Consider the following 24,699-nt stretch of genomic DNA (forward strand, 5'->3'; position numbering starts at 1 on the left):
ATTTGAATAAACTGCACTAATGATGTTAAATTTAGAAAAGAAAATAGGTGACACGCCGTGACGTGACGTGACAAATACGCTGTGATTTGCTTATGTGACGTAATGTGATGTAATTAAATTTTTTTCACGTGATGTGATTAAAATAGTAACGGACGGTCACATCACGTGTAGTCACACTATGACCATACGTAACGTGTTTACACGTGACGTGATGCTAATTAGTCACGTCAAATATTTTTTAATATTTTAATTTAAATAATTGAAAATACAAAAAAAATATATAAAAAATATGAAAAAAATTTAAAATAAGTAAATAATATTGCAAAAAAAAATTTAGAAAAGACCATTGGACATCTGACATTACTTTAAAAATTTAAATTACAAATATTCATTAAACTAAACTAGAAAAAATAAAAATCATTACTGCATAAGTATCAGTATCACTGAACCTACACTAAAAGATAAACCTGGATATTCTATACGTATCAAAAAAAAAAATGAATACCCTATATTTTACTTGACGTGTAATTTTCACACGAATGCAGTTACATCACACAAATGGTCACGTCATGCAACACGTGAGTCACGTCACGTAATCGACACACGTGACATGACGTGATGTAACGTGATGTGATATTCTGTGACGTGACTGGTCACGCCGTGACTAATTTTCTTCTCTATGCTAAATTATAGAAATTGCATCAAGGCAGGTTAGGTCTGCTTCTATAATTCCGGATCCTTTATGTGGTAACTCAAATTTTGAGTTTAAATCCGACCATCCGATTCGGATCAATCCGATTCAAGGTGAAATAGATAAGATGCTTTTAATATATTTCATGTCAAAGCAGATCTGATGATTCGGATCCTTTCAAAAGAAAAATGATACGTACAGATCTTTGTTGTGTCATATAATACATATTGCAATGCGAGCAATAATTTTTTAAGCATTTAATAGAATAAGTCATTTTTTATGCTTCGAAGCTGGAAAAATTATAAAAATAGAAAATTACACATAATTTATTTTCTTTTTTTTTAAAGAAACTTTAGAAGAGAAATATTAGTTTACAAAATTAATAGATCATCCAATCAATTCACCAAAAATACTTTGAAAGCGTATGCAAGGGACAACATATTCTCTCAGAGCATCTCCATCTCATAAATTACTTAGCAATTAATTACAGTTGCTAATGAGAAATAGAAATGAAGTTAGTTTTAGTTGCTAAACTGCTCCATCGTGAAATTCGTTTTAATTTGTTTTGAGCGCCACGTCAGCAGCAAATTTCTTTCTTTCATCATCACAGCGATATTGTTCTCTCTTCTTCACAACGATATTATTTCATCATCATCACATTCAATTTTGACTATTGCCCAACTTATTTTTAACTCAAAAACATTTGAAGAAGCCCTCTTTCCTTTCTACCGGATATAAATCTATTGCTATTCCAAAGAGATAACAAGACCCTGTTATTCCAATTCTAACCGTTGATCTTTGTCGAGATTCGGACACGAAAAACTTTTTTCTTGAGATTCACACATGAAAAACTTATGAACGATTGGAATAGGAATAACAGGGTCATGTGATCCCTTTGGAATAACAGCAAATTTATATCCCTTCTACCTTGTACCCTTCTACCTTATATTCTCCCTTTTTGTGAACTTGGAAACAAATCAAACAATTCTTCCAATTGTATATGTTCCGACACTACAAAATCTCAAACAATTTCTCCAAACAGGTAGCAGGGACGAAGGTAGAAGAACAAAAATCTGTAGTCATGACGCTCATTGAAGATCAAAAGAGTACCCAGCAATTGGGATCTCAAAATGTGAAGAATTGAAAGATGAATCAATCTAAGATATCGATAATAACAAAAGAGCGAACAGGAACAAGCAAATTGTGCGCAAAAATGAAAGAGAAAAGTTTTCTTTTTCGCTTGGGTTACGAACCAGTCAGAGAAAAAAACCTTCTTTTTTAGGAGATAGAGATAGGAGCGAATAGAAAAAAGAGAAAGTGTCAACGTGTTCAAAAGAAAACATTTTCTTTAAAAGCAATTTTTTTAATTTAAAAATTATTGTACAACCCAGCAACCAAAATAGAAAATGCAATGTCAGTTTAGCAATTGAAAAAAAAAAAACTGCCATATAGATGCTCTCAGGCAATGTGCCCTACAATATATAAGGAAAGGTCCATATTTTCTCAGCTGGATCAAAAGAAATTCGATGTAATTGTAGACGTAGGGTGTTTGCTTTGAGATTTGCACCATATTTTTTTTTTTTATGGTTTACAAAAATGCCAATAAATATATTGATAAGAAATTAAGTTTATTTATAGGGTAAATTTCGCTGTAGGTCACTAAACTTTGTTATTTGTCACGAATTTGTCACGAATTGGTCACTCAAGTTTGATTTGTCTCTTTTGAGTCACTCAACTTTGTTATTTGTCCCAATCAAGTCTCTCTATATTTTTTCACCCAAAATTTTAACGGAATATGCTAATTCCGTTAGTATTTTGGATGGAATATGCTCATTCCGTTAATATTTTGGATGAAATGAGTATATTCCGTTAATTTTTTGGACGGAATAGGAATATTCCGTTAAAATTTTGGATGGAAAAGTATAGAGGGACTTGATTGGGACAAATAACAAAGTTGAGTCACTCAAAAGGGACAAATCAAATTTGAGTGACCAATTCGTAACAAATAACAAAGTTTAGTGACCCACAGCGAAATTTACCCTTATTTATACAAAGATTCTAAGCTATATCTAATTACTGAATTACAATGTCTTATTTCAAACAGAATCTATTCATTAACAAATCTCTAATGCTGTATAAATTAAGCAATGCACCATTTTTTTTTGTTAGAAAAAAACCTCCTGTTTCACTCGTGCCATAATTCTCCGACTCCCGCAACCCAAATTACATTCCACCGTGTCCTTCTATTTGGTGGCAAGGCCTTTCTGCCAAATGTGTTAAAACACTGTTCCCACCCTATATTGAAAGAACGGACTGGATTTAGTAACTTTACCCTCAGGTTATATGAGGGGATGTTGATATAGCCCAAGTCCAACGGGCTTTAGCCCAAACTACTGTTGTTAGTGCGTTATAGCGTATTCCAAAAACATGTTGCATTGTAAGATGAGAAGGGTTAAAATGCACCATTGGTTTTGTGTCCCAATTATGCTCCACGTCTCTATCTCTGTTTACAAAGTTCAAACAGTCAATCCGAACCGTTCATCTTGTTCTACATATTAAAATGTATTTAGAGACCAAATTTTATATTTTTTGAAATTTTTTTACTATTTTTTTAGATAGGTACAAAATCACTGTTTTTGGATGGTCTAGATGCAGTGATTTTTTACCTATCTAAAAAAATAATAAAAAAATTTCAAAAAATATAAAATTTGGTCTCTAAGTACATTTTAATATGTAGAACAAGATGAATGGTTTGGATCGACTGTTTGAACTTTGTAAACGGAGAGAGAGACATGGGATATAATTAGAGCACAAAACCAATGGTGCATTTTAACCCTACTCTTGTTAGATATATACTTTGTGAAATATAAAGTTTCACTCGGTGCCAATTGGAACTAATTTCAAATTGTAATAATCTAGACTTCATGAAAATCAGTTTCATTCCAAAATTTCTTAGCTATGGCATGTCACCTCTACTACCAACCGTTCGACTTACTTCTTTCTATTACTTATCTTGATCGGATGGTTCATATTTCTCACTTCTCTCCTCTCATTTAAAAAGTGTCTGATGTGTCTAAGGTAATGAAATTGATAACGGGATATTACTATTTTTCCATTATTCTATAGAGATATTCATGCAATAAATTATGTTGTCCTCCATTGTACGGAACTTTAGCATTTCGAAAAAAATACCTGTTTGCAATCAAAGGTATTACATGTAAAATTTATCAAACATCTTTTAGACGAGGGATTCAATTACAACTTTTTTGGTGACACCAGTTACACTTAATTTTTTAAAAATTTAAAGTTCAAATAGTCGATCCAAACTGTTCAACATAATGAATATATTAAAATGTGCTTGTAAATCAAAATTTATATTTTTTGAAATTTTAACAAAATTACTATATTCAAACCATTGAATTTGATCGGCAATCACATTTTAACAAAAATTCAATAGTCTGAATATAGCGATTTTCTTAAAATTCCAAAAAATATAAAATTTAATCTGCAAACACATTTTAACATATTCATCATGTTAAACAGTTTGAGTCGACTGTTTAGACTTTAAAAATATAATATAATTCAATGTCACTAAAAAAAAAAGAATGTAATTGGATCCTTTCTCTTTATGAGAATAAAGTAAAGTCAAAAAGGGTGTAATTGGGTGTCACTTAAAAAGATGTAATTTTACATTTTTTTTAAGGACTGAAATCCAATAAAATAAAATAAAAGCCCCAGCAAAAAAAAACGGATATTTATTTTTATTTTGAGAAAATTTCATCAGTCCTCAATTTTATTAAGGTCGAGTCAAAATTGGATTCGGTTAGAATTTTATTTCCCCCCTAATTTACAGTCAGAGAAAATATAACTTTTTTATTATCAACTTTGATACACAAAAAGAATGGCCGACAGGCGCTGTACAAAACTGTTTACAAGACTACTCTACCCCAACCCCCTCCCTATATTCTACATTCTTTAAAAAACTCGCTAATTTTTGCGTGCGGAATGGTACAGCTCCATGTAATCCAAGGCTGGTCGGTTCCATGACCAGTCTTGTTCCATCACTCTCTTGCACAGCGAGTTGAACCAGTCCCTCGCATCATACCATGCCGAGATTGCCCTGAAATTTACCAAAAATAATAAAATCAGTGGATAGATAAGCAGATATCACATATCAATTTTTTAATTAAATGGCTGTACCTGTTGAGGGCATAATCGACACCTGAGGCATCAGCCCCATCAAAATTGAACCCGTTGGGTTCAACTCCTGCTGCTTGGGCTCTCTCCTTGTCGTTATCAACATCAAATACTGTGTCGTAAAGCCCTAAATTTCAAGAAAAAAGCATCTAGTTAGTTACTTCCTGACAATTTATTGGGAACAAAAAAAATAAGAACAGTTAAAGAGGAAAAAACAACCTACCTCCAGTTTTTCGGACAACAGGGATAGACCCGTATCTCATGGCTGTGAGCTGGGTCAACCCGCATGGTTCGAAGATCGATGGAACGAGTATGAAATCTGCCCCTGCATATATCTACAGCATATATAAACAACAAAAAGTTAGATAATATCATAATAGTATGTCAAGGTATTAAAAAATTGCAGAAAATTATTACAGGAAACAAAACTTACCAGATGGGAGAGAGGCTCGTCGTAGGTCAGAACAAGCCGGGCTCGGTCTGCATGAGATGAATGCAGATGGTTTGCAAGATTCACAAACTCATTTTGAATTCGAGGATCGGGAGCCGAACCCAGCAAAACTACCTATAATTCAAAAAAGTAGTAATTTATGGTCAGATCTCCTGCTGTAGTAGTCAAATGTTGAAAAAATAAACGAAATATTGAGAGAGAATGTTCATGCCTGGCCGTTACGCTCTAAGGTCTGATGAATTGCGTGCTTTATGAGGTGGATTCCTTTCTGCACAGTTAACCGGGTTATTATTCCGACTAGCGGGTAATCCCCTACCCGCAAACCCAGTTTCTGTTGCAGTGCTGTTTTGGAGGCCTTCTTGCCTTCTTCTACGTTTTCTGATGTATAAGGCACCTAAATTTTAACAAAAAAGAAATAATTTTGTCAGAAAATACATTCCCACTTGTACATAATGAACTAGGACTAGAACCGTCCAGAACACTTGAGGTTGAGCATCAGAAATCGTAGTTCATTCACAAAGCCCACATTAAAAAGAAATACCAAACAGAATTGCAATGGAAGTCCTGGAAACTCGGTCAGAGCATCAGAGATCTGATCAGATCGACAAGTAACAATGACAATTTGGTCAGTGTGCCTTATCTGATTCATATCTACACCAGATCTGACAAATGAACTTATTCAAAGCATCAAAATAAATCAAAATCCATAATTTTCACAACAAAATCAAATGACAAATCACCAGAGAATAATAAAAAAAAAAGGCAAAAGAGGAAGTAGTTAGACCTCATGGGACCAGAGTGCTAAATACTGGTCACAGATTAGATGGGTGATTCCCATTTCTAAACGTAGATTGAGCAGATGAAGACAATTAAAGGTGGCTAGGAGGTATACAGTCTCAAATTCTGGAAACATACAGATTAAGATCAGGTCAGGGATGAGATCTGTGTGCAAGAGGGAAACATTCATAGCCTAAAAGAAAGAACTAGAGATCAAGAGAGGCTTTGCGGTGGAGACAGTGAGTGTGGTGAGGGGCAGTTAGATGGGATAGGAATTAGGGTTTGCGTGGTTGTCTACAAAAAGAGAGAAAAAGGCATTCTGGTTTTCCTAAAGACCAATTCACCCCTAGACTTATCTCTTTACTCGAGAAAGACGAAGCCTATGTTAGGAACTACAAGGAAAGAAGCCACCTCACCTTCTATAACCTAAAAATTAAGGGAACCGTAAAGCTATAATTACCATATTCCATCTCTTTGCAACCCCCACCCCAACCTCCCCCAAAAATGAAAAAAAATATATATATATATCCAAAAAACTCCAACCCTAGAAAGTTAAGTGAAGTGGGCCAGATTCGGAAAATCCATTACGACCCAACACAAAAACTGAAATTAAGCTCATGCCCATCCTTCTAACCCATTTGTATTTTGAGATCCAAAAAGATCGAGTCCTAGTTATTATTATTTTTTTAACAAAAAAGTCCTGATTATTACTTATCATCTACAAAGCCAAAATCATCATTTTTTTTTCTGGTGTGGTAAGGGTACACATGTATGATCAATGATCAAAAAGCTTGATTAAACCATATAAAATGAAAAAGAGGAATAGAGAGAGGTGGGCATACAGGGATAAAGTCGTCATTGTAGGGGTCCCAGATATCGAGGTCGATTCCATTTACAATACCATGGAACTTGTGTAGATGAGGGGCAATTGCAGGATTTCCAGAGATCTCCTTAGAATATGTATATGACACCTACACATCATAAACTTAACCTTTACTTGCTATAATTTGGTATAGCAGAGACAAATTTGCATTCTACAGGAGTAAGATAAAGCTACTGACAGTGGTGGCCTTGTCAGCAGAAGACATGGCTTTGCTGATTTGGTGGATGCCAAATTCAAGGTTGTGAATAGTGAAGATAACTTTAGAGTTCAGACCATAGTGTATGTAATGCTCCTTGAATAGCCATGCAACCAGTGCACTTGACCAGTCATGGCAGTGTAATATATCCTGTAAAAAGAAGAAGATTAAAAAAGAGTATTTCTCAAAAATCTATTAGCAAATCAAGAGAAGACGAGAACATCAAATTTGTAAGAAAGACATACAGGGCGAGACCCGCTTTGCAAGAGAAACTCAAGAGCAGCGTGGCAGAAGAAACCAAATCTTTCACCATCATTTCCTCTTCCATATACACATCCCACCCAAAACATTCTTCATATTTTATTTTATTTCAAAGAAAAATGCAAAAGAAGAAAATTAGTATGCAATGTCATAGAGATTAAACAAAAGATATATAAATTATTAGAGGCAGTTATAATTACTTACCCATTTTGGGGCTCCAAGAAGTACACAGGAAGGCCTTCAACTTTGCCAAACCAAACCTTTATCTCGGTACCTCCCCACGCGAAGCTTTTTTGGCATTGTAAATCCTGTACCTATACCGTAAGAAGTGTAACACTCAGTCAACAAGTAAAAACAAAAGATTTAAATTTGAAATAAAAGTGAAAGGTGTGAATGATGAACTTACAAGATTGAAATTGATGCAATCATATTTTGGAAAAATAATTTCCACGTTGTGACCTAAATCTTGTACAGCACGAGAAAGACTCGTCACAACATCGCCTAATCCTCCAACCTTCAAAACAAAAGTATTTAACTGATTTAGCTAATATGTGAATCGAATAGATAAACAAGCTCAAAATTCCTTATTCTAAGTCTTGCTACTATATTCAGGGCCGGAACTAGAAATTTTTTATAAAGGGGGTTGAAAATTAAAATGCACAATGTAGTGAGTGGAATTTGAATCCAAGACCTCTCAACAACAAGATAAAGCTCTAACCACTACACTATAAGTAAATATTTGATTATTATTGAGAGAGATTGGACTATATAGAAAGTTCTAAAAAAATAAAATTTAATTGAATTTCAATATATATAACTAAAATTTTAAAATAATAGAGGTGGCTTAGCCACCTTTCTAATACACTGAGATCCGCCCCTAACTATATTCTAGAACATTTCTAGATCAATAGGAAAAATAATGTCTTTTGGGGGTACAACATGATCAAGGTTTCAGAGATGGTTATGTACCTAAAGAAAATTGAAAAAAAAAAAAAAAAAATTACCTTTGCAATAGGTGCCATCTCAACAGCAATGTGAACAATATGCATGGGGGGCTCCTTCGCAACTCCTCCCAAAACAGGGATGTGGTAATCCATACCGTATCTATTGTCATAAATCCCACCATCCTCTCTTTCCGAGAAAACAAAATCCATCATGTATGCATCCAGTGGAACTTTAACTACAAAATAATATAAATCCTATTGGAGTTTGGAAAAGTTAGGACTGAGATCTACTTTTTCCCAATGTTTTAAAATGTGGTATTCATGCGGTATGCGGCCGCATATGCAGATTTTCATGCGGACTTATATATGCAGATATTAAAATAAGAATTCATATATATATATAAAGAGAGAGAGAGTGACTACTTTGCATTCGAATGTACATGGGCCGAAATACATACGGTCCAAATTCAACTTTTCAAAATCCAAACGGTCGATCCAAACCGTTCATCTTGTTGTTCATATTAATATGTGCTTTGAGTAGGGGTGAAAACGGAGCGGATAATGCTGATACCATATCCGCATCCGTCAGATAATGAGCGGATACGGATACAGATACGGATAGCAAACGGATATCAAAATTCAAAACCAAATCCGCCTTAAACGGATACGGATACAGATACGGAACGGATAATATACGAATACGGATTCGAATACGGATATGAAACGGATAATTATCGGATAATTGAGTTATATAAACTTTTAGATACAAATTAACAAAAATTAAAAGGTTTAAAAATAATTAAAATATATGTTTTAGTTTAGTAAAAAGAAATGTCTTGTACAAATAAAATTTATTGGACTTTTAGGAAACTATATGATATATTTGTAAAAGAAAGAAAAGTATTAAGATTTAGGAAACTGCTCAGGGCCTCAGGCCCATTGCTTTGCTTTGGCCCAATTCATATTCAAATATCATAAAGATTGGTATCCGAAATTCGAATGAAATGGGAAAAGTGTTAGTCCCACGAGTGACACAGATAAATAATGTAGTAGTATATAAGTACTTAAGTTGCCTGCTCTATTATTTGAAGACAGCGCAGAGGAAAGAAAAGAGAACAACGCTAAGAATTACTGGGTCCTAAATAGAATTCGGATATTCAATCCGTTTACACCCTCAGGAAACGGGTTCCGGATAGAACCGGATATCCGCTCCGTTTAGAGATTAGTAATCGAATCCGTATCCGAATCCGGACACTATTCAAATTACTCCATAAATATCCGGATCCAAATCCAGAAATTATCCGCTCCAGAACAAAACAGTGGCTTAACAAAACTGTTGATCAACAATTTTGTAAAATCAGCCGCCACCGTTGGATCAACAATTTTGTAAAATACTTAATAAATAGTAAAAAAATTCAGAAAAAATGTAAAATTTGGTATCCAGGCACATATTAATATGGACAACAAAATGAACGGTTCAGATCGACCGTTTGGATTTTGAAAAGTCGAATTTGGACCGTGTGTATTTCGGCCCATATACATTCGAATGCACATTAGTCACTCTCTCTTTGTATATATATATAAACAAGTATGCGGTAATATGCAACAAGTATGCGGTAATATGTGGTATGGGTGATATGCGGTAATATGCGATATCATACAAATAAGTATGTGATAATATGCGACCAAATATGCGGTAATAAAATGAGACCGAATATGCAGTAGTAATATGCGGAACCACATATTGGACCACAGAGAAATAATTTCTATGCGGATTGAAACCAAATACACATTTGCGACCGCATAGACCGCATTTTAATACACTGCTTTTGCCTCTTTACGAGCAATGTCTGAAAGCATCAGACTACAAATATCAAATCAGATATTTTCTTACCAGTGGTTTTCAAGTGGGTCCCGTTCTCCGCACTGACCATCTTCTGGGGTGGCAAAGGACCACTTCCATGGGTCCAGCGGTTGAAGGAACCCCTAAACCATACCTCACTCTTTCCATTTAAGACTGTGTTGGAAGGGTTGTAAAATACAGTAACAGTACTTCCCGCTTTTACCTCAAGCGGGTCAGTATAGACTATGTGCTTTTGTGATAGCAAAAATGCTCTCATAGTACGCTCTTTCATGTCAGCCTTCATGCGTACTATTCTCTCAGCCTGGAAGAAGTAAAAATATATAGAAATTCAATAGGTTTTGGTGTCAGTAGGGACCACTGCACTGGTAAAAATTTATCAATTAATTTCATAATTTTCTATCTTTCCTGTTTTCTCCTTTTTTCGTTTTTGCGTGTTTGGTAGTTAAAGTGAACAATTTAGAGTGAGTCGGGATTAATTAAGTTAGACTAAGGCTTAATTTAGGCATAGTTGTCAAATCAGGGAAAATTTGACCATTTGTAAGGACTGAGAAATTTGTTCGTGCTCTTGAAAGAAAAAGAAACCTTTCTTTGAGCGGCCTCCTCCTTAGACTTTCTCTCCTGTTGGAGTCTCTTGAAGATTCTGTGCTCCTCGTCAACCCAGAGCTGCTCTTGTGAGATGGAGTTTGGCACAGTTGCATGGAAGTCCTGGAAATTGTTGTTATCGTAATTCCGTGCCTCTTGCGGGGGCCCGTCAGCAAATACCCAGTCTAGTGTCAGTGCCTTCTCAGGAATAACAACTGAAAAAACAGCACAAACAAAAAAATCTTAAAATAAAAGGAGAAATAATTGTGAAATGTTCTTATAAATTGTAAGTATCGGCATGAAACATATGGTACAAACCCAGTGGGCCCTAACAGAACACTCCACCATAATATAGCAATCTATATCCATTAGTTTACAACAACCTGTGTACCAGTTGGTTCCAATAGGTACAGTACAAAAATAACGGTACAGTAATCCTTGTAAGTAACAAATTTATATAAAAAAAATAGCAAAAAATGAGAACCAGCCTTTGGTCTAGTGGCAAAGGCAGTGCTCTCCATGTGGGAGGTCGCAGGTACCCGGAAGGGGCAATCATTGTGGATATTAATTAGGTGGGTGGTTTGACCTCCAACCTTTTACTCAAAAAAAAAAAATTTTAAAAAATAGCAAATTCACGTACCATCAGCACACCACCAATCTCCATCTCTCTTATCAGTCTTCACAAGCTTCTCAACCAAACACAAACCATCGCACCAGTTGTTATACCCACCATGCAACCAAATATTTTGTGCATGCTCAAGAGGCCTAGAGCTCCTGTTATAGAACAGCCTCACACGGTCCCCACCTCTGAACCCACACGGCTCAAACTCCCACAGACCACTACTACTTGTCCCTGCAAGCGGCATCACACGACTCAGCGCCTCTTTTTTCTTTTCCACCTCAAACTTGGCCTGCGCAAGGTCAGCGTTCCTCGCTTCCTCTTCTCTCTCTCTCCTCCTCTTCTCCTCCTCTGCTCTTTCTCTCTCTGCCTGTTCCTGAGCAATTCTCTCTAATTCCCTCTTCTCCTCCTCTAATAAAAACTCCTCAAAAGATCTCTCATCCATATCATTTTGCACATTTACCAAAAAGTCCCTTGAGTTGTTGTTTTCGTACACATCACCCCCATCAAAGAAGACGAAGTCAATTCTATATGCTTGCTTAGGAACAAATAATTTGCATGAACACCAATCACCATTAAATTCAGTTTTGTGCAACCTCTCGGTAAAAAACTTCCATCTCCAACCATTGAATGCGCCCTTTATCTGTACATCCAGACTGTCTCTTAGAGCTGATTCACTGCGATTCAGGAAAATTTCTATCTCCCGATCGGGCTCCACATTTTCAGGATAAACAAAAAAGATATTGCCATTTCTCAAATTTTTTTGGGCAAGGATTTGAACTCTTCTCCTGTATTCTTCTGGATCTATTTTTGGCTTTTCTATCTCCTGCACCTCTTCTTGCACCGGCTCTTCTATTTTAGAAGCTGCATCAATTTTGACTTCATCTTCAGCAGACTTAACATTTCTTGATTCTACTATATTTTCTTTCTCCTCTAGTATGGTGTTACTTATGGTACTGTACCGGCCTCCAACATGAACGGTTTGTTTGTCAAGGAAACTCAACAAATCAGGTTTCTCAATCTCCTCTTCTTCAAATAAGGAAGATTCCAAACCCGCCCTTAACTCTGTATCATCTTCAGTTGTACCTTTCCCATTACTCACATTCTGGGGTGTTTTTTCTTCAATTTCCTCTTGTTGGTTAATAGGGGAGGAACCCTTCACATAGAGGTCTCTAGTCTTTGGAGCAACGCTTCTCCTCGGCTTTCTCCTTGGACCTAATGGTTGCAGTTAATAAAATCAAGGGCCTAGACTAAAAATGAAAGGGATTAAATCCACATATTCTTTTATTTCATGAAACCTGAACTTGATGAGGCACAAATGACTTGGCTCCTTAGTATTCCATTGAATCGCACTGTCTGCTGAAACATATAAAAAGTAACTAATTACTAGATAAAGTTTGTCCGATTACACTATTTAATCAGAATGGTCATAAATTAATGTCATTTTAGGACAGGTGGCCGTCAGGTCGAGTTGTGTTTGGTTCAGTCTGCGAGTTAATGTTAGGTTATGTCGGGTGAGGATTCACACTAATCAGGTCAAAGTTTGGTTCATGATCAAGGCTTAGTCAGGCTTGAGGCTCATCAGGTTAGGTGTATACATAAATCTGTATCAGTCACGTTTATAACTCTTCAGTAAATCGAGTCAGGTCAAGTCATGTAAGTTTCAGGTTGAATCGAATTTTCAGTCCGCCAGGTTAATGTTAGGTTATGTCAGGTCAGGTTTCGCATCAATCAGATCATGGTTTGGTTCAGGAGGCAAGCTTAGTCGGGTTTGGGTCCGTCGGGTTAGGCTCAGATTCACGTCATGTCATGGATCAGTCGAGTTTCAAAATTATCAGAGTTCGGCTCATGTCATGCCCGCTCAAGGTCGAATCAAATTTTCAGTGCTCCAGGCTAATTTCAGGTAATAATAGGTTAGGCTAGAGGCGGATTATGTAGATTAAATGGGGGTCAATTGACCCCATTTTTTTTCAAAATTTATGCATGATTGTTTATATAATTTATAGTAAAATGCTATGGGTACTGTAAAATAGACCCCCATGCTCGGCTTAAAAATATTATATAATTGACCCTCATTGTGTGTTTGACCCCTATAGTTTGAAAGCCTGGCTCCGCCCCCGTTAGACTTCAGGCCAGTTAGGTCAAGTTCAATTTAAACTCTGGGCTTAGCCGAGCTTGAGGCTAATAGGTTCTGGATCAGTCAAGTTTAGAACTCATCAAGATTCGGATCAGGTCATGTCATGTCAAGTACAGGTCAAATTGAGTATTCAGGCCAAATTGATTACACGGTTACGCAGCCCAGATATTCGAAAACAACCCCCCCCCCCCCCCCCCCCCCCCCCACACCCAACCCTTCCCTCAGGTGCCTGCTAAGGTGAGGCAGCATCCGAACCATCCATTACAAATCCAAAGCTGACAGGCCTCCTAAAAGGCTGCCAGTCCATCCATCGGACAGCCACATGCTGCACAACTTAATCAGGTAACCAAGGGGATGTAGACTCCACCCGATCCCCACAGGCCACAAACCCCAACCTCCTGCTCCCCAACAATCAAACAGAATACCTACAGTCCAATTAAAATACCATCTAATCACTAGAACCTTTACGGGTAAATAGCTGCTAAGGACTGTGAAAAATGGAACCATAAAGCCGCACAAGAAAAAAAAAATGTGGGATCAAAATCTTTCTTCAGAATATGCGTAGCACAAAATAAAAAGAGATAGAGGCGCTTACTTGAGTGAAAGCTGCCATGTCCGGTCTAAGCTTAAAGTCCATTTTCCCTCTCGAGCAAAGGGGCCTATTCGATCGAAGAAAAGCCGTCTCCATCTTGCCTCCTTCTCTCTCTCTCTCTTTCTTCTCCGAACGAAGATGGAAAGGAGATCCGGTGCTAATTGTGATAGGGAAAGGAGAGAGTGCTAGAAATTGCTACGATTATTTAGGAGCGAAGAAAAAACTGTCGTACCTTTGTTAAGAGATATCTACGGGTTGTTGTTTAATTTATAATCAGCCTGGTTATAAGAAATTGAAGGAAAGAGCCAAAGAAACTTGCCAACACATCATGGGAGTTCCATCTGGGAGAAATCAGAAATGTCAGTGGGGCTCAACTGCCTGTGTCTGTGGCTGTGGATGAACTATGGATCTTTAAATAGGCAAAAAAAAAAAAAAAATAGACAAAAAAATTATGGCTCGTACGGACTACGGTCCTACCCACCTGGCTTTTTGCGCGGCTGTCCTGTGGGATGTTGTGAATTGTGAATAAAAAATTTAGCTATACACATTTATTTCCTTGACGACCCCACAAAAATCTGCAGTTACATTTGCAGCCTTAAAAAAAAAATTATAGTGCAATTGTCCATACGAGTATATTTTAATATCGGTTCAAATGAATAATATTTTGACATGATTTTATGTTGCAGATTGAATAAATAAACCTTTGCAATAAGATGAAAAATGCATATCTCACTAAAAAAACTTGCTTTTGGTCCACATAACAAGTGAATTGAATTAAAATTTGAAGTGTTTTAATAGATGGAATGAGAAAATTATAAATTGTACATTAACATATAAAATGTTAGATGAAAGAAGATAAAAAAAAATTTCAAACTTTTTTAATTCGTAAAGTACCAACAAAAGATAATGCATATCTCGAAAATAGAATAGCTCCAAATTAAACTAACGCATTCTTTCAATAACGCATAACTTCTTACGTTTCGTTTAAATCTTTCACGTATATCAATTGTTTGAGACGTGTTATTGACGGTTATTTTATATGTGGCATCATAAATAAATAATAACTCAACAGTCAATAATAATAAAGTTTTATTAATGTAAAAATTAGCATTGAAATGTAGGTGAAAGAGATTTGTTTAAATACATGAAATGCACATATAATAACACAAGCATTTTCCTTTTATAATTCCGAGAGAACCCTATATTAAGTGTTTTCTTACATAAGGATAAAAAGGGTTACAATCACCAACCTAGGTTTATGTTTGGTGAAAGCTGCAAATAGAAAAATGGAAAGGTTTAATAAAATTAATTAATATTCTCGGCAGTTCCAACAAAGGGCCCAATACGCTTGTATGGGCCAATTTGAGAGAGGCCCGAACAAAAGAAGAACAGCCCTTGATTAATGATAGAATAGTAAAAAAATGGAATTACAGGACCCTGTAATTTCAATTCGAACCGTTGGTCTTGCTCGAGATTTGTGCATGAAAACTTACTTTTTTTGAGATCTGCGCAGAAAAAATTTGAACGGTTGATATTGGAATTTCAGGGCTCTGTAATTCCTCCCAGCAAATTCGGACTCAAAAAATGGCCCTTTTGCATTCTCTGAAATTGGAATAAAAAATATATCTTACGAGCCTTTAGACGTACATTTGTATCGTGTCGTGATAAAGTCAAATTTTTACTTGTCGTTTGTGTTGTGATCAAATTGGAGGAACAGGTCCAGCACGTTCGTATCTTTTTCATAATTTAAGTTAGTTTATTCAAAATTCACTATTCGATCAAGATTTAATGGTCCTCGTCACGTGTGACTTGCATGACCCCATGACGTGTTGTGACCGACCAGTCCATGTGTCGTGTCGTACCGATTTTTTCAAAAGATAATCATGCCACACGAATGGTCACAATACAGAACACGCAAATCACAAAACAAAACCAACATGCATACCAAACTATACATGATTTTTTTTTACATCCCTATATGGCTTCTTCTCGAGTAGAACTAGGGGGTTCCTGAGTTCACCCAGCCTCTTTGTGAACTCAACTCTAAAATCTATCGATTTGGCTTCACATGACGAATCCGAACCATTAAAACTCATCTACCTTACGAGTGATGCATCTACATGCAAAAAAAAAAAAATTTTCGAATTAATTTTGTATAGAGTTTAAGTAGTCAAAAAACGTTCAAAAATAAATGTATTAAAATTAATTTATAAACCTTCTTATTTTAACTACTTGACTTTATACTAAATTAATTTGAAAGTTTAGAATTTTTGCATTTAGACGCATCACTCGTAAGTTAGATGGGTTTCAACGGTTTGAATTTGTCATTTAAAATTAATCTGATAGATTTTAGAGTTACGTTCACAAAAAAACTTGGTAAACTTAATAACACTCTAGTTCTACTCCACATTCTCTTTGCAATATTTGTCTTCCTCTCTTTTCTATTCCAAGAGCCAAAAATTCTAGCTACTGAGATGAACATATTTTACCGTTTGGCCAAGCTCAAGGCACCGCATAAATGTACACATCATGATTGACTAGAGTGTCATGTTTGTTTTTAAAACGCTATATTACTTTAAATTATTAATTTAGATTTTCAATTTCCTGTATGGGACCTATATATGATTAGCCTTAAAACTGAATCTCCAAAGGGCTTAGAACTGACAACTTAAACCATTTGCATGTTTTAGCAGTGAAATTTATGAAGTACAAATATTATTTTAAAGAACATGCGGATCTTAATATATGCTAGTCGCATCGTATTTCTGCACTTACATTGCACCTAAAGTTCCAGGATTTGAAATTCTTGAACTTCATGCACACATGTAACACATCTCATCAGCATCATTACTTAATTTCAGTTCCTGGCATTCTCTTTTAGAAGGTAGGGTATAATTGTAACTACAGAATTTTTATAAATATCATCATTCATCAAGCACTTTCATGGTTGTAGACTTGTAGTACTAAAATTTCTCTGACTTGCAAAGTTAACCATGTACTTTTTTGTCCAATGAATGATATATATTCCGTCAAATGTTGATTTAGTTCTACTACAAAGCTCAAATTCAATTGAACAAAAATTGAAGCCAAGGTATTAAGAAAGATTTCAACAATTCAACTTCATAGTTCAAGAAGTGAATCAGTTATGATAAAGTTCTATTGAGTTATTATAAAAATTATGGACTATTTTGTCAAATTTTGTATTTTCCATACTGCAAAGTATACACAAGTGAGGACATGATGGGAATCTAAATTGTTCGGGACTTTGTACCTTGACATTAAATTCTATAACTTTTTTTCATTTTGTAATTTCTACTTCGATGATTTCATGGGTGAATTTGTGAAGGCATTAAGGATGAAATGGAGACCAGGGAGCTTACTAGGAAGTTGAAAGTTTGTTGTGTGCATCAGCAATTTTCTCAGACCTTTGCTCATTGTTTAATAGAAAAATGAACCCTAAAAAAAAAACTTAAATAGAGCAAAATGTATGAACCCACAATATTTTCTCATTTACATTTCATTATCTGACTGATTCTATGCATTCAATTTCCTCAATTAACAAAATAGAGATAAGGTTTACAAATAAAAGAAGGAAAAACTACCTTTTGAATTTTGTCTATTCATACAACCAGTAATTTACATGAAACAACAAAAGCATCATCCTTTAGCTCCTAAATTAGAAGAAATAACAGAAAAGCCTAAACATTCCATACAACACAAAAGAAAAGAGATTTAATCAATGTGCAGCAACCACATCAGAACCAAATAAATCTGCAACTGGAAATGCTAGATTAGGAGAAGACGGCACCAACAACACATACTTGGAAGCGAATAGCTTCTTCCTCTGGGGACAAATCGGTCCGTCCACTCTCTTTCCAAGGAAACAAGGAGAACTGGCTATTTGCTGATCTGCAGCAGCGGATTGCTGATGTGGTGGAGAGAGAGGCGGTGAGAGAATAACGAACGGTGTAGACCGCTGTACGGAGAGAGAGATCAACTTGTTGTCCCGGATTCGAGCAAGAGCACCTGGTCGGAGGAACCGGTGGTGGTTTTTGAGATGGATTCCTCGTCTCAGAGAGAGGGGTCGCTTCTTCATAGTTGAGGCAAAGAGAGTGAGAGCAGGGAGAGAAACGGGAGATATTATTGGGGAACTGGATGCTCTACAAAAATTGGGGGGAAATATAGGAGGGAAAAAACAAAGGAGGGAATGAGATTTTGAAAACAAGAGGAACCGAGCGCAGTAGGATGCAATGTTTGGGTTAAAAACGCTCGCGGTGACGCGGTCTACGAACCATTTTCCGGTTTGGGTTCAGATCGGTGTGCTAGGCTGGAATTCGTATCCTCTGCATTAACTCAAAAGGCATCTTTTGAGTTAATGAATCTTGATCATCCGATATGCTTTAAGATTCGTGTATATTAGTCCGCACTAATATTAAGGATCCCCTATATCATAAGCAGGGACCGGATTGGCTCCGTTTAAAATCAGACAGTTGAGATTCATTAACTCAAAAGATTCATTTTTGAATTAATGCAGAGGATACGCATTCGCTGCTAGGCTGCTAGTGCCTCAGTGGCTCAGAAGTCAGAATACACTGCTACAGTGTATGTGCACGTGTAATCTGTATTTTTTTTTTAGAAAAAAATGTGTAATCGGTTTTTTTAAGTACCACATTGAGTCATTTATTTTCATGTGAGCTGTTAAACTAGAGAAATTGAAGTTGCACAAATTACATGCAAAAATAACTAAAATAAGTTTTAGACTAACAATCTAAATATTTTCTTATCCATTATTTAAGAACATGCAGTTTTGCATGCATCTAGATAGTATTGTTTCACAGAAATTGAAATAAACATATGGTAATTATTTTTTTATAAAATATTTGATAGAAAATTTTACAATACATAAATAAAGTTCGGCCTTCGAGTTTTTTTGCTGTCACATTATTTATTGTACTATCCGTCTGATTTATTTCAGTATCCTCAGATGATTGCGTGAGAATCTGCTGTGATTCCAGCAGGGATCGCAGGATCCTGCGATCTGATCCAACTAAATCCAACCATTCATTTGAGTAAACCCAGGATTTTCTTTATAAGTCAGTTTTTGTACACGAATCTCAAAACAAGTGAACGGTTGAGATACAGGATCGCAGGGTCCTGCTTTTCTTTTAGGATCGCAGCAGATTTATTTCCCAGATGATTCACGCATCGTATTTTTTTCTCCTCATCTGAAAGTTATTTGTAGCCGATACACCTCTCTTAACAGACTATAACTCTTTTATGTGGTATTTAGCATTTTGAATATAATATTTTGATGGGATCTGATGTCTGGAACCCTACTGATCGAGTGACGGTTCTTGAAAATGATCTTCTCACACAACCTTTCCTTGAGAGTGAGATCCATCGAGCAATATTTGAATCAGATCCCAATGGGGCCCCGGGGCCAGATGGTTTCACTTTTAAATTTTATCAATTCTTTTGGGAAATAGTGAAGTTTGATTTGATTAAACTCTGTCATCAATTCTATGCTGGGCAGTTAGAATTGCAATTCCTCAATAAATCCATTATATGTCTTATTCCTAAAGAATTAGATGCACAAGTGATTAAAAAATTTAGACCTATAAGCTTAGTTAATTGTAGTTTTAAAATGCTTTCAAAAATTTTGACCTATCGACTTGAACCCATTCTTCAAAGACTTATTGATAATCATCAATCTGCATTCCTCAAAGGGAGATATATTCTTGATAATGTGGTCCTAAGTCATGAAATTATACACCACTGCAAACATACTGGCTCCCAAGGGGTAGTAGTTAAAGTTGATTTTGAGAAGGCATATGACAAGATCAACTGGAACTACTTACTCACACTCATGCATAGCAGAGGATTTGCAGATTTATGGATCCAATGGATGGCTCAATGGCTCGTGAGCTCTCAATCCTGTGTCAATATCAATGGAGAGCTCACTCCTTATTTCTTTTGTAAACGAGGGGTCCGACAAGGTGACCCCTTATCTCCTTATCTGTTTAATCTCGCCGCAGATTCTCTTAGTAAAATGTTTCAGATCAGTAGGGAACAGGATACCATCATTGGTCTAGGGCCTCCATGTGATCATCAGCATGCTGTGACTAACTGTCACTATGCTGATGACACTATACTTTTCTTAAAAGCTACACCTCATAATGTTGAAAAAGCATGGTGGACCATGTTGTTATTTGAATCTGTCTCTGGCATTAAAATCAATTTAGATAAAACTGACATGTTCCCTATTAATCTAGACAACACAGAAGCTTTGAGGTTAGCTGCAATTTTCAAATGTCACCTTTCTAAGTTTCCATTCAAATACTTAGGGATTCCATTATCTGATGCTCCCCTTTTGACTAAGAATTGGGGATTTTTAATAGATCAGTTCAGGCACAAACTTCAGGGATGGAAAGGACAATCTTTGTCCCTAGGGGGGGAATTTCACTCTTGAATTCTGTGTTGTCGGTTGTTCCTCTCTATATCTTGTCCTTCTATAAAATCCCTGCTCAGATTTTACATGACATTGATAAAATACGGCGCCAATTTCTTTAGCAAGGTACTCAATCCAAAAGAAAATATGCTTTGATGTGTTGGCAGGACCTTTGCATTGCTAAACAATTTGGGGGGATGGGGATTCTTGATCTCCAACACATGAATTGGGCTCTGTTATCGAAATGGTGGTGGAGATTTAAGGATCCCACCTATTCCAACCTCTGGAAAACTGTTCTTCAGGCTAACCTGTCATTAAACATTCCCATGTCACCCTTTTGGAAAGATATCCAGGCCTTGTCCCATCTGTGTAACTTAGGTATCTCTTATCAACCAGGGGCTTCAGGTGCGGTGGCCTTTTGGTCCGATACCTGGTTCCAACATTGCCCCTTGAAATTACTTTTTTCTCAATTATATGCAATATGTATAACACCTGATGTTTCAGTTCAGGAGGTAGTTGCTACACAAGGGCAATGTTTAAAATTTCGACGCAACCTAACTGGAATTCTTTTTCAGGATTGGCTTCAATTGTTAAATATTCTCAGTTCCACTTCGTTTACCCATGACTTGGATCAGTTGGCATGGGCTTGGGATTCTAAAGGCAAATACACTGTCAAAACCATGTACCAATTTTTTAATTTTCAAGGGGTTCAGCCGCTAAAACCTCTCCTTTGGTGGAAATTACCAGTTCCTCCTAAGATCAGGGCTTTTATGTGGCTTATGAGCAAAAATAAAATATTGACCAAACTTAAATTGCAGGAAAAAGGATGGCAAGGTGATACAACTTGTCAGTTTTGTCACCATGCTGAGGATGCTGATCATCTCTTTTTTCAATGTTTTTTTGCACAGGCAATATGGTTTTATATGGGCAAATGCCAACACTTTAGACACCAATGGCATTCTCTGGATGATGTGTTAAAATTTGCTTTACAATTAGATAAAAAAAATAGAACTGCTTTCCTTCTTGTAGTTAGTGCTGTTATTTGGTGCATTTGGAAAAAACGCAATGATTTGTGTTTTAGACAGTCAGTAACTCATTCTTGCAGGAATGTCATTCTTACCATTGTTTCGATTGTAATTTATTGGGCAGGGCAATTGAAGGAAGATCTCCAAGCGACGGTCAATGATTGGCTCCCTCAAGACTTGGATGAGGTACCCATTCAAATGGCTTCCCCTGAGACAGAGAGGATGGTATGGATCTCTGACGACTCTACTTGAAGCAATGGGAATTCGCTAGCTGTGGGTTTTAGTCTCTCAGTTATGGCTTACTGTAGTGATGTTATGCTCTTTGCCTTTATGTTTGTTTACTTCTGACTTTGTTATTATATAGGCAGGTGTGCCTATTTTGAACCAATGTTCTTTGCCTTTTCTATTTCCTCTATTAGTATGATATTTTGTGTGTAAGAACTTTGAAAGTTTCATGGTAATGAAACGGGCATTTGCCTTTTTACAAAAAAAAAAAAAAAAAAAAAAAAAAAAATAGAATATTTTGTGTCCAAAATTTAGTTTATAAAATTACCTCTTCTAAAAAATTTAACATGTTGTAATAAATGTTACTTTTCATTATCGAAACACTTATCATTTATCAACCTAGTTTAATTAAACCTCGTACATACACAATAGCTGTTATAATCCTCTCGGGGACCAATGCATACGAGGAGGACAACAGCTCCTGGGATTCAGAGGAAGATCCCTCTCTTGATTTAGAGGGGTCAGACCTCTCTAAATATCTTAGAAACAGAGGAGAGCTTGATGCAATAGATGCCGAATACTTCCATCCTGAAGAACCCTTTGTTCAAACTACTTCCTCTCATACAAGCTCTGCTACTACTACATAGGCCTACTTAGTTCTATTACTAGTTCTTACTATTTTGAGCCTTTGATATGTGTTGTATAACTTTTTTTTTTTTTTTTTTGGAAATAAGGCAATATAGCCCGTTTCATATAAAAACCAAGTTATATTACATACTAAGCAACGTTAGTCACGAAATGGAACAAAGCAAAGCATGTCTAGTTAAGAAAAGCAACACTAAGACAAAAGATAATCATGCCACAGATGGCATACACAAAGAAGCCACACAGGGCACTCATCTACCAAAAGACTTTGTTATGGATCACTATGCAGTAGGATCTGTATCACTATCCAACTCAATAATCTGACCAGCAACTGCGGGATTCCATTCGCGCAGAGGGATGTCGTCCAAGTATGCTGGCAGCCATGCATCTCTAGCCTGTTGGTCTACTTCCGGTACTGTCCCTGTCCACAAAACAACCAAATGAACTATATGAGTAACCAAGGATCTAACAGTTGGCAGTGGGGTATACTTAAAACACATACTATTCCTAGCATTCCAGATTGACCATGCAAAGACACCAATGGTAATTAGGAAAAAATGTTTGCTGGGTGGAGGTAAGGCAAAACCAAAATCAAGGATATCTTGAAAACAATACCAGTCAGGTAAGAAGTTGGGTATAGCTCCTAACCAAAACAAAACTTGCTTTGCTAGGCTACAATTAAAGAACAGATGGTCCACGGTTTCATCATCTAGGCAGAAGTGACATTTTTTAATACCCAACCAACCTTTGTTTGTTAGATTATCTTTAGTCAGTATTCTATTTTTGCTAAGTAACCACATGAACACCCGTAATTTGGGAGGCATTTTCAAAACCCACCATTCCATTGTATTTAACTCCTGTACACCCCCAAAACTAAGAAATTTGTACAAAGATTGGACTGAGAACTCCCCATGAGATTCCAAAAGCCATATAATATGATCTTGAGGGGCATCAGTAGTAAATGTATCAATGATATGTAAAACCTCTTGCCATTCAAATTTGACTACCCCTGTAAGAGTTCTATTAAACTGAACCTGGTGACCTTTGGAAGCAATAACTGCGGAAAGAGAGATGTGTGGATTGCTGCACAACTCATACAAAAAGGGTAAGTAATGGCCAATGCACAATCCCCCATCCAGATATCAGTCCAAAACTAAGCTGAACTATCGGTACCAGGATGATGGCTGATTCTGTTATCATACAGAGCTTGATTCTGAGTAACAGCACCCCAGAATGGAGAAAAGGAAGGGAGAGAACCTGGAGAGAAATAGTTTAAAGTAATGGCTAGTTTCCATAGACCTTGGCAGCAAGGGTCCTTAAATCTCCATCTCCATTTGCCTAACAAAGCTACATTCATTAATTCTAGATCCAAAACCCCAAGTCCCCCCTGTTTTTTAGGTAAACAGATTTGTTCCCAATTAATCAGGGAATATTTATGGGAGTGCAATCCATACCCTTTCCATAAGAATTAGTCTTCTAGCCTTGTCAATCCTAAGCAAAACAGTTTTAGAAATATGATAAATGGAAAGGGTATACAAGGGAAGAGCAGATAAAACAGAGTTCGGAAGTGTGATTCTCCCCCCTAAGGACAATAGTCGACCTTTCCAATTTTGTAGCTTACCTTCTATCTTCTTAATGAGGAACTCCCAATCTCTAACCAGTAATTTATGAGGGGACAGAGGAAGTCCTAAGTATTTAAAAGGAAAGGTCTGCCAGCTTGTATAACTTTCTAGCAAACTGCTTTTATATTTGTGTAATATGTCTGCCAGCTTGGATACATTCTAGCTGCTTATCCATTAGAATGGTTCTTTTGTAATATTTCCTATATAACTTTGTATGACTGTAAGACAATATCCATAGTTTCTAATGAAACAGGTGGTTCAATCCGCTTTTCTCAACAAAAAAAATAAAAAAATAAAAAATAAACCTCGCACAGGATTGCATAGATCTCGAATGTTAGCAGCCCGCCACAAAAGAAAAACAAAAATCCGACCAATCCAAAGAAAAAATATATGGGTTTGTTAAAATAACATGTTCAAAATTTTATTGAAAATCTTACAACCAACAAATCTCATTTTTGAAATAAGGACTCGGAGCTTCAAGAATACTTGGATAATTGCAAGGTTAAGAATACTGACATGGTTAGGATTGTTAATGAATAT

General features: G+C 36.3%; 2 protein-coding genes across 3 annotated transcripts; both read right to left on the reverse strand.

Moving 5' to 3' along the window:
- Positions 1 to 4,547: 4,547 nt before the first annotated feature.
- On the reverse strand, positions 4,548 to 14,434 carry SS3 (starch synthase 3). 2 transcript variants are annotated; one of them, XM_078319599.1, is made up of 16 exons: positions 14,198 to 14,434; positions 12,764 to 12,824; positions 11,487 to 12,680; positions 10,847 to 11,061; positions 10,295 to 10,565; positions 8,461 to 8,636; positions 7,863 to 7,970; positions 7,661 to 7,770; positions 7,441 to 7,546; positions 7,178 to 7,345; positions 6,959 to 7,087; positions 5,551 to 5,733; positions 5,322 to 5,453; positions 5,112 to 5,223; positions 4,892 to 5,015; positions 4,548 to 4,811 (listed from the first exon to the last, which is right to left on the reverse strand). In XM_078319599.1, exons 1-16 carry the CDS (start codon positions 14,288 to 14,290, stop codon positions 4,679 to 4,681), a joined length of 3,315 nt encoding a protein of 1,104 aa, XP_078175725.1. In that variant the 5' UTR covers positions 14,291 to 14,434; the 3' UTR covers positions 4,548 to 4,678. The 2 variants fall into 2 exon arrangements, with proteins under 2 accessions (XP_078175725.1, XP_078175726.1); XM_078319600.1 differs by having other exon boundaries at positions 12,764 to 12,821; positions 14,198 to 14,419.
- A 3,496-nt stretch (positions 14,435 to 17,930) lies between these two features.
- Positions 17,931 to 18,290, reverse strand: LOC144569772 (uncharacterized). Its single transcript, XM_078320243.1, has one exon. The coding sequence runs from the start codon at positions 18,288 to 18,290 to the stop codon at positions 17,931 to 17,933; it is 360 nt and encodes a 119-aa protein (XP_078176369.1).
- Positions 18,291 to 24,699: the final 6,409 nt, after the last annotated feature.

The sequence above is a fragment of the Carex rostrata genome, chromosome 18 (assembly GCF_964058835.1).
Source record: "Carex rostrata chromosome 18, lpCarRost1.2, whole genome shotgun sequence".
In the NCBI taxonomy this organism is placed as follows: Eukaryota; Viridiplantae; Streptophyta; class Magnoliopsida; order Poales; family Cyperaceae; genus Carex; species Carex rostrata.